The 14,367-nt window shown below is 57.5% G+C and overlaps 1 protein-coding gene across 1 annotated transcript; it reads right to left on the bottom strand.

Annotated features, from left to right (window-relative positions):
• Nucleotides 1-2,939: 2,939 nt before the first annotated feature.
• Nucleotides 2,940-14,125, bottom strand: GALNT5 (polypeptide N-acetylgalactosaminyltransferase 5). Its single transcript, XM_083865536.1, has 10 exons — nt 13,870-14,125; nt 11,630-11,796; nt 10,497-10,616; nt 8,889-9,024; nt 8,359-8,478; nt 7,904-8,021; nt 7,396-7,719; nt 6,153-6,233; nt 5,469-5,633; nt 2,940-3,292 (listed from the first exon to the last, which is right to left on the bottom strand). The coding sequence occupies exons 1-10, from the start codon at nt 14,115-14,117 to the stop codon at nt 3,146-3,148; spliced, it is 1,626 nt and encodes a 541-aa protein (XP_083721662.1). The 5' UTR covers nt 14,118-14,125; the 3' UTR covers nt 2,940-3,145.
• Nucleotides 14,126-14,367: the final 242 nt, after the last annotated feature.

Here is a 14,367-nt window from a genome sequence, read left to right as displayed (position 1 = left end):
AGGAACCCTGGGCTCGCTTTTCCCCTTCCTCGCCAAGCAGCGCTCGCTCAGCCGGGACCCGCAGCGCCCTCTCCTGCTTTCCTGCGTGAAAAAGGGAAAAAAAAAAAGTGCTGGGAGATGCTCGGGGGGCAGAGAGCCCTTCCCACCCTGCCTGACCCCCCGGGCGGGTGTGCTGTGAGCAGCAGGGGGGTCACGGGCAATGAGTGGGGAGCTGCCGGACCTCTGACCTCTGACCTCTGACCATCCCCTGGGCAGCGGGTGGGGAGGGAGGGGAGGGGAGGGGAGGGGAGGGGAGGGAGGGAGGGGAGGGGAGGGGAGGGGAGGGAGGGAAGGAAGGGAAGGGAAGGGAAGGGAAGGGAAGGGAAGGGAAGGGAAGGGAAGGGAAGGGAAGGGAAGGGAAGGGAAGGGAAGGGAAGGGAAGGGAAGGGAAGGGAAGGGAAGGGAAGGAAGGGAAGGGAAGGGAAGGGAAGGGAAGGGAAGGGAAGGGAAGGGAAGGGAAGGGAAGGGAAGGAAGGGAAGGGAAGGGAAGGGAAGGGAAGGGAAGGGAAGGGAAGGGAAGGGAAGGGAAGGGAAGGGAAGGGAAGGGAAGGGAAGGGAAGGGAGGAAGGGAAGGGAAGGGAAGGGAAGGGAAGGGAACTGCCCGCACGGCGTGTCAGGACAAGGGACACGCAGAGATCTGGGATTGTCCCTTGGAGCAGAGACAATTCCAGGAGATGCTGAGCAGGGCAGGGCAGACACAGCCCGAAAATCCTTTTTCTCCGTTCCTGCCGTGCCGGGGGCTGGTGGAGGTGAGTGAGAGGCTGAGCCCGAGGACAGTGTTGGTGACACTTGTTACCGCACCTGCAGCAGCGGCTCAGCTACCGCCCTTCCCTGCGCCGAGCCGGGAGCCAGCACGGCCAGGAATCAGGACAATGGGCCCTTTGGAGGCTCTTCCCGGGGTGATGCTTTAGGGCTCATCCCGGCAGTAACTCGGGAGGAGCCTCGAGAGAGGGTCCAACTCGGTCAGATTTAACACACTGTGCTGGGAGCAAACAGCTTTGTCTATTAGCATTTATTCCTTAAAAAAACCCCCCAAAAACCAACCAACCAACCAAACAAAAAAACCAGAAAAAACAGCCACAAAAAAACCCCACAAACCAAACCAAACCAAACCAAAACAACAACAGCAACAACAACAACAAAAAAACAACAAAAAAACCACCCCCAAAAACCAAAACCAAAAACAAAACAAAACAAAACCAAAAACAAAAACAAAAAATAAACCCAAAACCCAAACCAAACCAAAACAACCACAAAAAAAAAAAAAAAAACCAACCAAAAAACCCAAACCCAAACAATTTAACACCGGGGACACCAGGCACTGCTGTCCCCACCCCGCACACAGATTTTCCACCCCCGGTGCCTCCCCGGCCCCTGCCGCCCCCGGAGCCGCCGTGGGGAGCAGCGGCCGAGCCTGCCGGGACAATGCCAATGCTCTCGTTTCTGGAAGACTGGGCTGACCGGTGCCCTGGGAGTGTTCTCAGCACTGAGCTCAGTGGCAGCACCCCGGGCAGGCCCGGCTCCCTGAGCAAAGATCCAGCAGGGAAGTGAGCACTGACACGATGGGATGTGACCGTGACATATGACTGCCCGCCCCGTGACAGCTGATTGAATGTCAGCAAACGGGTTTGGTGAAATCCCTGCTCCTGATACGAGCTGACTGCCCGAACAACGCCTGTGTCATTTTTTTCCTGATGGTGACTGCGGGCTAGCGGCGCTGAAGGAGGGAGAGAAAATCAGGGAGACAGTTTGGAATAGGAGTCAACTGGGAAAATCCGTGGGGCCAGTCGGTATTGTGGCAGACTGAGCCTGTCAGATGCTGTCAGCGCTGATGCACCACGGCAGAGGCAGAGTTTTGCCGGGCCCAGGGAGAGGCAGGGGGGTGAGGCAGGGCTGGCTGGGCTCACCGGGGAGCACTGAGTGCCCTGCTCAGCCCAGGACACCAGGGCTCCTGCTGGAGCAGCCCCTCGGCCCAGCACAGCCCCCCAGCCCAGCACAGCCCCTCGGCCCAGCACAGCCCCCCACCGCAGCCCTGCAGGGCACAGGGAGCAGCATCCCACTGCAGGAATTCCCAATGGGAACCCTGCCTGCTGTTACCCACTCTGGGTCTCACAGAATTCATTCTGCCATCAAACCCATCCCATCGGTGGCTGGTGATGCATTTTGGGGATGAAGAACAGCACAGAGAGCACCTGCCCGTGGCAGTGAGTCCAGAGGGGGTTTGGTGTGCAGAGCCCAGCTGTGCCCTGCAGCCCGGGCTGGGGGAGCAGCAGTGCTGCTGCAGAGCCCCCACAAAGCCACAGGGGCTTGGGGACATGGCTGGGGTCCTGGCACCCCAGGGTGGGACAGCCTGGCTGCCCAGGGGTGAGGAGCTCCCAGCTGGCCCCTGGAGTGTGCCTCTGGCAAGAAGCAGGATAAACCCCTGGTTCCCTGCTCCAGCAGCTCCTGTCCCCACCAAACAAAGCAAGGCACTGTGTCCTGGCTGTCCTGGCACAGGGAGGGACTGCCCCAGGCCTCTCCCACAGCCCCTGCGTGGGGCTGACCCCCATCCACCTCCCACTGTAAAATGTGGATTTACTGATGTGCAATTGGCTCCTCAGAGAACCCTGATCCTCACCTGTCACACAACAGGGGCCACAGGGAGGGATCCTGCAGCCAGATCCAGTCTGGACATGGCGTTGGATATTTTTGATGCATTGGTCAACAAACTTCCAGTTCCTGTGGAGGAATTAGCAGCCCAATTTGCTGCTTACAGAGTTACAGGGCCCTGGAAGTATTTCTGCAGTTTGTGCTGCTGTTGGGGGGAACTGAGGGATGTTTGCTTACTGTAGGATGGGGACTTCAAAAAAATATTTCCATTTAATAACAGAGAAAATGAGTTTTTCCCAAAGTCTCCTATGATGAGGGAAAACAATGCTGGTCTGTTCAGGCACTGTCACACCAGACGTGCTGCTCTCAGCAGATCCCTCAGCGTGCTGGTATCAAATCCCAGATTTCAGTTCTCACTGGGAAATGCAGTTCCCCTTTGGCAGGTGCCACCAGCCCCAGCGATGTCCTGGCTGAGCCCAGGGTGACACCGGGGCAGTGCTGGTGCACTGGGCTGTCCTCAGTCCGCGTGGTAGCTGCCAAACTGCCACTTCTGGTGGGGGTTTGTGGGGTCACAGCCCTTCACCCTCAGGGCTCTGTACGAGGGATCCACTTCCAGGCAGGACGGCCGTGGGAGGTGCTGGTGCTCCGAGATGATGTGGTCGGTCTGCGGGAGAGACAGGCAGGGCTTAGGGGGGATCAGGCTTAGGGGGGATCAGGCTTTGGGGGGATCAGGCTTAGGGGGACTCAGGCTTAGGGGGACTCAGGCTTAGGGGGCCTGGCTTTGGGGGCTCAGGTTTAGGGGGTGTTCAGGTTTAGAGGGGCTCAGGCTTTAGGGGGTGTTCAGGCTTAGGGGGGCTCAGGCTTAGGGGTGTTCAAGCTTAGGCAGGGTCAGGCTTAGGGGCCCTGGCTTTGGCAGGCTCAGGCTTAGGGGGGCTGGCTTTGTGGGGGCTCAGGTTTAGGGGGTGTTCAGGCTTTAGGGGGGCTTAGGCTTAGGGGTGTTCAGGCTTTGGGGCACCTGCAGCAGCAGCAGCCCCACTTTCCCTCTGAGAAAGCCCAGCTCCTCACATGTGCCCTTTTTTGGCTTGTCCCTAATACCTGAGATCTCTCTGCTGACTTACAGGGACTGTGGCATGGGATCCAAGCCTGCAGCTGTCCCTGAGCCAGGACCACACCACACCTGCTGTGCCTCCTGGCTTTTCCTTCTCTGGGAACAGGGATGAGCTCTCCCACTGTCTGTGTGGCAATGGCCAGGCAGAGGGGGTCACTGGGGTGGGATTGGCTGCACAGGGGATGTACAGCAGGGGACTGATGTCTGTGCTTTAGTTTGCTGGCTGATGGACTCAGCACAGTCACTGCACTGAACAGGACATTGGTAACTCTGCTGCTGGGGCAGTACACTGGGCACTGAAAGAAGGAAGAGTCTGAGTGAACTCCACCCTTTTGCTTTTCACATCTGCTTGGATTAACCCCTCTAACCCCAGCCAGGTGGTGCTGCAGGGGCTGTCACAGCCAAGGGACATCTCTGTGCCCCTCCCTGCACTGCAGGGATTCTCAGGAGCAGCTCACTAACCCCGAGGTGAAACACTGATGGGATGTGTGGAGGGGGGTCTGGGGAGAAGCTGCATCTTTGTGCAGACAGGAACTGCACTGCACACCCTTGGACACACAATGCCTGATGTCAGGAGAGGACAAAGCACTGGACTCCTTTAGGCAGCAGCCACTGGGCCCTCCTCAGGCTCCTGTTGCTGGCACAAGTAAAAGAGCAGCACCAAATCCATCTCACCCTCAGCTGAGGAATCAGGCTGGAACAGGAGACAAGCCCTGCCCGTGCCCTGTACAGCTCCCTGGGCATTTCTGCATATTTTTCACAAAGTGAAATGACAATATCACACTTTTCAGTAAGTGGATAAAAATTTCCTGTATTTTTCTCTAAACAGCCAAGGTGAGCCGGTGGCATTCTGGTATTCAACACTTTTGGCTAAAAAAACCAATGGGGAACAGGAAATTGTCTGTATATTGAATGTGTAATCCAACTACATTTTTTCTTTCTTAACTGAAGAGTGTTTTTTTTTCCCTCAACAATAAGCTGTGCCATTTCAGAGCATTTTGGACAGCTACTTCCACCAGGCTGCCAGAGGTAGAGCCATGACTCTTTGTGCAGAGCAGGCAATTAGTGTAAGTATCCTTTCTTGTCCTTTCCATAAATGCTGCCTTTAAACCCCCTGTGAGCTGGGAGCCAATCGATGCTGCTCATCTCCCTCTAAGTGCTATTGGCAGTTCCTGTGTCAGACCAGGCTGTTCTGCTGCTGCTGCTGCAGTGGCAGTGCCTGCTGTGTCCCCATGTCCCCAGCCTGGCAGCACTGCTGGGGCACTGGGACAGGCACAACCCCTGGCAGAGGGGCACGGGGAGTGTGGAGGGGCACCAGAACCTCTCTAGGTGGCCTTGGAAAAGTGGGCAGCAGAGGGTGGGGCTGGGCTGTCCCCTCATCAGTGCACAGCGACCCATCCTGGGAGGGCAGGGCTCATCCCTGAGCCATCCTACAGTGCTGGAGCATCACTCACCAGCCCTGGCTGGACAATGGCCAGTGCCCGGTGCAGCCAGGCCAGGCTGAGGGAGCTGAGCTGTCCCCCTGACAGTGCCCTCCTGGCACAGTGACCCATCCAGGAGGGCAGGGCTGATCCTTGACCCCTCCTCCATCACTCACCAACCCTGGCTGCACAGTGGTGGTCAGTGCCTTGTGCACCCAGGCCAGGCTGTGCAGCCCTGTCAGTGCCCTCCTCTCACAGTAACCCATCCCAGGAGGGCAGGGCTGACCCCTGACCCCTCCAGCATCACTCACCAGCCCTGGCCGGACGCTGGCGGTCAGTGCCCGGTGCAGCCAGGCCAGGCTGTGGCTCCTGGCCTGGCAGTGGCGCAGGCCCAGGGCTCCCAGGACACCAGATGGGGCCAGGCAGAGCTGCCCGTGCTGGATCAGCCTCAGCCAGGTGTAGTTGAAGTGCTGGTTCTGTGGGGAGGAGCAGGAACAGACACGGCCCCGTCAGGCAGGGCTGGCTGGGCACAGCCACGGCTGCTCTGGGCACCTGTGCCAGGGCTTCACCACCTCCCAGCCGGGAATTCCTGCCCAAAATCCCACCCAGCCCTGTCCCCTGGCAGTGGGAGGCCATTCCCCGTGTCCTGCCACTCTGGGTGCTTCTCTGGCCCTCTTGGAAGCACTGAAAGGGCTTTGGAGCACAGCTGGATGTTCAGCATCTGCACACCAATCCCAGGCTGGTATTTAAATGTTTCTCCATTTCCATGTGCAAACTCACAGCTTTATCAAACTCCCCTAAGCAGCTGAATTTGCTGTTTCTGACACTGTTGCTTGGCCTCAGGCTGTGCCAGGAGGAGATTCCTGCCCCTGGCTGCTCCCAGGCAGGCCTGCCCATGTCCCCGGTGGGAAGGGCTGTGCTGGCTCCTGGGGAGGGGACAGGCCACCCCGGGGAGGGACAGGAGCTCCACAGGCAGAGTGACAGGCTGTCCTTACCGTGTTGTTGACATCACACTCCTCAAAAGCCAGGCTGGTGCCCTCCACAGCAATGCACCCGGCCAGGGCCACGTTCACCAGCTGGGAAACAACAAAATGTGGATTTAGACACAAATTCCCAAGAAAGGGAGAGGATGTCACAGTGCACTGACCCTGCTGGGTCCACAGGACTGATTAACACTGTTCACAAAACTCAGGGAGGCAGGAAAGAGTGTTCCAGGCCAGGCTGGACGGGGCTTTGAGCACCGTGGTCCAGTGAAAGGTGCCCCAGGGGATGGAACGAGCTGAGCTTTAAGGTCCCTTTCCACCTAAACCATTCTGGAATTCTGCGGTGGGGGAGAAGGGGAGCCTCGCCCGGTTTCTCTCACCAGGCGCCAAGCAGGGGTTTGCGGAGGGAGCATTGAACCCAAAACGACTCTAAAGTCCTCTCTGCCCCCGGCGAGGCGCAGGATCCGCGCCCGGAGCGCCGGGAACGCGAGCGGCTGCTGCGCCCTGCTGGCGGCGGGGCCGTGCTACAGAGTCTGTACCCAGAGAGCCTGCACCCACACACCCTGCACCTACAGAGCCTGTACCCACAGAGCCCGGCCCTACAGAGTCCGGCCCTATAGAGCCTGCACCCACACACCCTGCACCTACAGAGCCTGTACCCACAGAGCCCGGCCCTACAGAGTCCGGCCCTATAGAGCCTGCACCCACACACCCTGCACCTACAGAGCCTGTACCCACAGACCCTGGCCCTACAGAGCCCGGCCCTATAGAGCCTGAACCCACAGAGCCTGAACCCACAAAGCCCCGCTCTACAGAGCCCGGCCCTATAGAGCCTGCACCCACACACCCTGCACCTACAGACCCTGCACCTACAGAGCCTGACCCTACAGAGCCCGACCCTACAGACCCTGGGGCACATCCTACCCCAGGGACACATCCTGTCCCGGCACTGCCGTGTGCCCTCTCAACCGCCCAAACATCCTCCAGGCTCTCCAGGGGGAAATGATCCCTTCTGCCTGTGACCTATTTCTTTACAGAAATGCTCTGGAACCCAGACCTCTGTGCCCTATCAGACATCCAGAATGCTGTGACCTCTGTCCCCTATCAGACATCCAGAATGTTGTGACCTCTGTGCTGTATCAGCTATCCAGGTGCTGCCACAGGCCAGGCAGCTGTGCAGCAGCAGCAGCAGTGTGGGGGATGCTGCCCAGGGCACAGACACCCCCTGGGAGCAGTGAAGCCCCTGGGTACCCACCAGCCCACTGGCCTTGACCAGGGGAGCCTCTAGGTCGGGGTAGACGTTCTCCAGGTACCAGCGGAAGGTTTTGCACTGGAGCCTCTTCCTCAGCTGGACCTGCTGGGCCAGGTCCCCCACGTCCACCCCGCTGAGGAGCAGGTGGTAGGCGTGCCCGTAGAACAGCTCCCTGTACTCGTCCAGCCACACCTCTGCCACGCGGGCCAGGTTCCTCTCCACCGTCCTCACACGGTCTTTGGGGAAGGAATAGGGGTTGTCGTTCCTGAAGATGTGCCCCACTCTGGAGCACGGGACTATCTCGATCTCTCCTCCGCACATCCACACCTGAGGGACAGAGGTCACTGACAGGGACACCAGCTGATGGTGGTGCTGGCTTTGGGCCAGCCAGGAGAGGAGCAGGAGCTCAGGGAAATGGGGTGTCCAGCAGGAGCTGTCCCTGGGGAGCCCCTGGCCGAGCCCCAGCACTCACCAGGGCTGGCAGGGGCACAGCTGTGTCACAGTGACTCACCTTGAATGAAAGCTCCATGTTTTCCCCTCCCCACACATCCAGTCCTGGGTCGTACATTCCCAACTCATAAAAGTACTTCTTGTCGATGGAGAACAGGCCACCTGCCATGACAGGGCACCTGGAACAGAGAGGCCACACGGAGGGTCAGGGGCTGTGACAGGGGGGGCATTTGGATGGCTCCAGCTGGCCTGAGGGCTGGAATGGGGCAGGGAGGGAGAAAGGCAGTGGGATGCTCTCCTGGCTGACACACCAGCAGTGCTGTGCATGGGGAAAAGGCTTCCTGGGCTTTGCCCATGCCTGATGGGGGGATTCCTGTGCCTCAGCTGCCCTGCAAAGCACAACTTTGGCTACAAAAGGAGCCTTTTTTGGCCTCAAAGGAGCCTTTGCTGCTAAATTATTACCAAAGCACCAGGCTGGTTTGCAAAGCCCTCGCATCTGTTGCTTTTTTTTCTTACCTTATTATATCAGTCTCCTTGATTTTATTTTTCTCAATGACCTCTTGTGGAATCTGCCTCCATCCAAAATTCATTGGCCAAGTGAAAATCCCACGCTGGAAGTTGTCCACGGTCATGTAACTAAAGAGAGGAAAGATTGGGCTGACTAATTCTGAGTCACATTCCTGATTGAAATGTCACCCCTAATGAGTGGAGATGAATGTCTGCAGGTAATTAAACCAGGATTTTAACGAATTTCATCAGGAATCCTCTTCATGTACTAAAAGTTGTGAAAAATTGAAATGGTGTGCGATGAACACGGGCCACATCCACAGCAAATGTTAATTTCTGGTGTACAGCAATATTCTGTCCCCTGTGGAAAGCTGCTGGGGGCTGGTGGGGGGGTCTGGAGTCAAGGATTCACTGTCTGTAATGGATGCACTGGTGCTCCCAGTCAGGTTTGCTCAGGATAATGGCCTGGGCTGTGGGACTGCCAAGGACAGGCTGCCCCACCAGGGATGAGCTGCCCCACCAGGGACAGGCTCTCTCACCTCATGTCCTTGTCACTGATGACCTCGATGACGGGACAGGCCACCTTGGTGCGGCGCAGGCGGACCCTGTCCAGCAGTGGCTCCAGCCACCCCACGTTGCACTCCACGTGCGAGTCCAGGAATGTCAGCACAGCACCTGTGGCACAGGTTGGGGAGGATCAGCTCCAACCCAGCCCCTGTGAGCAACTCCTGAGGGCTCAGGGTGAGGCTGTGCAGCCATGTATCTGCATGACTTAAGCCATGTATCTGCCAACCAAACTGTTTGGAAATGCTTTTATCAAACCACCTGTAGTCGTTGGTATCAAAACTCTCAAAAATTCATCAAAGTTACAAAAACAAAAGCAAAACTAAATTAAAAACATGAGAAACCAAAAAACCAAAAATCCAAAACCTAAATTAAAGAGGCCCAATGTAATAACAAACTTTAACCAATTAAGTCTCCTAAAAAGTGAGTGCTAAACACGTAGACAAAACAAAAAACCCTAATGTGATAATGTGTAACCAAGTGAACAAACAAAATCTATAACTGCAGCTTAATGTAAACAATAAATAGCTTCTACTCAATCATATTGATTGTGTACCCAAACATCCTGGTCTCCTACACTGCTGACTGTGCCACAGCCCTCCTTGGCTCCCCAGCCCTGCCCAGACACAGCCAAGAGTGTTCTCCCCCTGCCCGGCAGGGCAGCTCCTGACAGAAATGTCCATTTTGGTGCTGACACAGCCCGGCTGGGGCAGGTGGTGGAGCTGGGGCTGGAGATGCTGGCACAAGGACACCCCGGGTGCACTGGGAGGGACAAACACAGTGCTGGAGAGGGGTGCTGTCCTGGGCTGCAATGCGAGATGTAACCGAAGGTATGTATTCTATTACTCTCTGTTGAAACCAATTGGGGAAGTGGGATTTTTTTTTTTTTTCTCTTTTATGACCCATCCCTCCTCACTCCAGGGGAAAGGGAGAGGGTGTGTACTGTTAATGGACAGCTGTTAAACCAGCTGGGGCAGAGTTCTTTATCCCTTCCAGGCCCCATCCTCCCCCCCAGGGGATCTCTGCTGTCCATGGCCCATCCAGGATCACTGCAGGGCTGAGACAATTCCATCAGCCCACGGGGAGATGCTCCACCCAGGGGGAGGAGCCCAGCATTCCCACCTGGATCAAACCTGGCACTGAGAACTCCAGCACAGCCTGTTTGGATTCCCAGAGGGAGACCAGACTCAGCTCAGCACCACTGGACCCTTCTACAGGATCATCTCTGCTCCAGCAGAACCACATCTGGCACTGCAAGAGGGCTGAATTGGACTGACCAACACCCTGAACCAACAGGGGGTCAGGTTGTATTGTGACTCTAACAGTGCTCTTTTTTTGGTTAGTTTGCTTTTCTGTACATTTGCATCTTTAATATTCCTGGTAAAGAACTGTTATTCCTATTCCCATACCTTTGCCTGAAAACCACTTAATTGTAAAATTATAATAATTGGGAGGAAGGGGGTTTACATTCTCCATTCCAAGGGGGGCTCTGGCTTTCCCTGGCAGACCCCTGTCTTTCAAACCCAGAGAGAAGCCCAGCACTGTGGGGTCCCCACAGGGCCTGAACACAGCTCCTGTCCCACCTTTGGCCACCTGGGCTCCGGCCAGCCTGGCCCGGATCAGCCCGTGCCTCTCCTTGAGGCGCAGGATCTTCACCTTGGGGAACCGCGCCATGTACGTGTCCAGCTGCTCCTTCAGGTACTCTGAGAGGGCACAGAGTGAGCACAGAGTGAGCACAGAGCGAGCACAGAGCCATCTCACTGACCCCCTGCCACCCTCTGATGGGCTGAAAACCCACAAGCAGATTTTCCCTGGAAGCCCCTCCAGGCACATCTCAGGTCTGGGGTGTGAACACCTGGGCACAGCTCCTTGTGCATCTGCTGGGAGCTCTGGAGCCCATCTGGGACAGCACTTCTGCTGGAGAACCAGCAGTGGGGAAATTACACCATTCCTAAATTTTCAAGGACATCACTGAGATCTTTAAGACACGTCATTGTGATGTGTCTTTCTGTCTCAGGGAGGTCAGTGGGCAGAAAACACCTAAAAGTCATTTTGGATCCAGTCCTGCCTCACCTTGCTGGGCAGAACTGGGTCATGCCCCCTTTGTCCTCCACCCCAGAATCCTGGAATAGTTTGGACTGGAAGGGAATTTAAAGCCCATCTCCTTCCAACTGCTCCCACGGGCTGAACTCAGCAGAGAGTGGAAGCTCCACAAGGCAGGGGCTGGGTGCCAGCTGAAATGCTGATGGAAGGCACAGTGCAGGGCAGACCCCAGCTCACCACTGCAGCTCCCTGTCCTCTGAGCCACCCTGCACTGTCCCCCACTCTGGGAACACGGGAGCTGCACACTGAGGGGGGAGAGCATCTCCTGACTGCACAAGCCCCTGAACCCCAAAGATGAGTGGTCTGGGCAGGACCCAGCTCCCCTGGTGCTCCTGGATCCTCTGGCAGCCTCTGCCTTCATCCCCCCAGCCAGTCCCAGCACCCCCTGCCCTCTGCTCCCCCCCAGCCCCAGCACCCCCCTGCCCTCTGCCCCCCCAGCCCCAGCACCCCCCTGCCCTCTGCCCCCCCAGCCCCAGTGCAGGCCAGGGATGCACTTCAACACAAAGGAGAAAATGTGATTTCTATCCTACTCAGAATTGGATTACAGGGGAACAAATTGCATTTCGCCCTCGAGTTATATTAGTTTCATAAAGGCAGCAGCAGGATGACCTACCCTGGGTGCTGCAGTCGTCCACCAGGATGATCTCGTGGATGAGGTGGGGAGGAGAGCGGCCGAGGACGCTGTGCACGGAGCGCAGCAGGGTGGACCACACCTCGTCCACAAAGCACATGATGATGCTGGTGGTGGGCAGGTCGTCGTGGACCTGCTGCTCAGAGCACCTGCAACGGCAACACGGGCTCACAGGGGATGGCCAGGCACGGCCCTGAAAACCTGCAGGCTTGGTTTGTATGGGGAAATGTGTGGGGAAGGGGAAAGTGCCCCATGTGAAATACACTGCAGTGCTGGGAGGGGAACAGAGGGGAGAGGGGGGAACACACACACAGCCCAGGGCCCCTCTCATGGCCAGCCCCATGGGACAGGATGGGCTCACTTGGTTCTGATAGGAATTTCCCTTCTGAAGGAAATTTAGAGGTATTTCAAGGCTTCACAGTTAATCAGAACTGCTCTGGCTAAGTGAAATTCACCCCAGAATTTCTGTCACAATCCTTGAGATGTGTCTTTCTGTCTCAGGGAAGTCAGTGGGCAGAAAACACCAAAAAGTCCATTTTGGATCCAGTCCTGCTTCACCTTGCTGGGCAGGTGCTGGGCAGAACTGGGTCATGCCCCCTTTGTCCTCTGCCATACAATCCTGGAATAGTTTGGGTTGGAAGGGAATTTCAAGCCCATCTCCTTCCAACCGCCCCCGAGGGCAGGGACACCTTCCACTAAACCAGGCTGCTCAGAGCCCCATTCAGCCTGGCCTCAAACTCCCAGGGATGGGGCAGTCACAGCTTCTCTGGGCACCCTGTGCCTCCCCACCCTCACAGGGAACTATTCCCTCCCAATATCCCATCCATCCCTGTCCCCTGGCAGTGGGAAACCACTGGTCCTTGTCCTGGCACTCCATCCCTTCTCCAAAGTCCCTCTTCATCTCTCTTGGAGCCCCCTTGTGCACTGGAAGGGGCTGTAAGGTCCCCCTGGAGCCTTCCATTCCCTCCCTCTCTCAGCCCCAGGACTCCTGAGCTGGGCTCTGCACAGAGTGCTCCCCACCAGCCTCCTGCCCACCACACTCCTCCTCAGCCCTGTCCCCCACACCACTGCAGGGACACAGTGCCCGTGGGCACCAGCACGGCCAGTAAAGCTCCAAGAGCAGCGAGCACTGTGCACAGAGAGGCCTGGACTGGCCATTTCAGTGCTCTAGTCCAGCATTCCAAGAAGAACCACAACAGGAACTGGAGTCTAAATTGGGACAGACCGGAATACACCAAAAAAGTAATTATTGGCTGCCAACAGCCACTGCCCTGAGCTTGTCCTTACATCCTGTTATCTGTTGTGCCAACAGCCCGGGGGCAGAGCTGGGTGCCCAGGGCAGCTCCGTGCCCCATGGCAGCAGCTCACACCCCCAGGGACACATCCTGTTTGGCCAAGGTGTTCCCTGGAAGGGTAAAGTGTCTCCTCCCGGGCAGCTGCGTCACTCCCCGGAGGTGTTTCCTGCTCTGCAGCCCCGGGGCTCTGCTCCAGAGCAAACCCAGGGCTGGCTTTGTGCCACCGTGCCTCTGGCCCTGTGCACAGGTGGCATCAGGAAACCCCCCAGCTGCCTGCCCCCTTCCCTGCTCCATTCCTGCCGTGCAGGGTCTCACCCCAGGCAGCACCACCAGCACGGAGGGGAATGTGCACTGTCCTGTGGCATGGGGACAGCCATGGCACAGCTCTCACTGCAGCCGTGGGCTGTGAGCCTGGGAACAGGGACACCGGAGGGTCCCTGCTCAGAGCAGGCCTCTCACCTGCCCAGGGGCTGAGGGATGTTTGTGGGAAGGGCTCAGTGCAAGAGGTGAGGCTGGCACTGACCTGAGCTGGCACCTTCTCTGCCCTCCCTGCAGCTGTCTCAGCCACAGAACGGCTTGGGCTGAAAAAGAGCTTTAAGGTCACCAAGCCCAAGCACCGACCCAGCCCTGCTGAGCCTGCCTGGCACAGGATGGGACCCCCAGCCTCCTGTCCTTCTGCTGGCGAGGCACTGCCCTTGCCCTGTCCTGCTCTACTGGCAGGGAGTGACTTTTTGAAGCGCAGTCCTGAGATGTGCAGGACCAGTTACACACTTTGTGATGACAGCTGTAACTGTGAGTTTCCCAAACCCAAACTGCACATCCCTCCCTGTGTGTGCCCACAGAGCAGAGTCCCCCGTAGTGCCTCTCCACTCTGGACAGTGCCAGCACTCAGCTCCCCTCCTGCAGGGCTTGTGGAGCAGCTCTTACCCGGCAGGCCTGGTGTCTGCGATGGCTCGATCCACGGGGATCAGATCGCTGAGGTAGACGTTAAAGTTTCCTTCTTTCCATCGACTCTTTGCTTCTTCTTGTTTATCATCAGGGACAGCAGCAGAGTGTCCAAACTGGCCGGGAGCTCGGGGGTCCCTCGGGGCGAGTGTTACATCCATGGACAGAACTCTGTGCATCCCTGGGCTGCCCCCTGCCTGCTCCTGCCCGTCCTGGACAGTGCCAGTCATTCCTAGAGCTGCTCCTGCATGTTCCTGCCCAGTGCCAGCCCTTCCAGGAGCTGCTCCCCGCAGTTCCTGCCCATCCTGCCCAGTGTGAGCCCTTCTAGGAGCTGCTCCTCCCAATTCATGCCCATCCTGGACAGTGCCAGTCACTCCCAGAGCTTCTCCTGCCTGCTCCTGCCCAGTGCCAGCCCTTCCAGGAGCTGCTCCCTTCTGCTCCTGTCCATCCTGGCCAGTGTCAGCTCTTCCAGGAGCTGCT

Source organism: Zosterops lateralis, assembly GCF_965231275.1.
Source record: "Zosterops lateralis genome assembly, chromosome: 7".
Lineage (NCBI taxonomy): Eukaryota > Metazoa > Chordata > Aves > Passeriformes > Zosteropidae > Zosterops > Zosterops lateralis.
Note: the sequence above shows the minus strand (reverse complement) of the source record. Positions and strands in the feature narration are given on the sequence as shown.

Excerpts from the sequence above, each read along its gene's own strand:
- GALNT5 (XM_083865536.1), bottom strand. The coding sequence starts at position 14,117 with ATGACTGGCACTGTCCAGGACGGGCAGGAGCAGGCAGGGGGCAGCCCA. Across the intron at positions 6,234-7,395 it reads TGGTCAAGGCCAGTGGGCTG|CTGGTGAACGTGGCCCTGGC; the intron begins GTGGGTACCCAG and ends GTTGTTTCCCAG. Across the intron at positions 3,293-5,468 it reads CCAGCGTCCGGCCAGGGCTG|ACCGACCACATCATCTCGGA; the intron begins GTGAGTGATGCT and ends TCTCTCCCGCAG.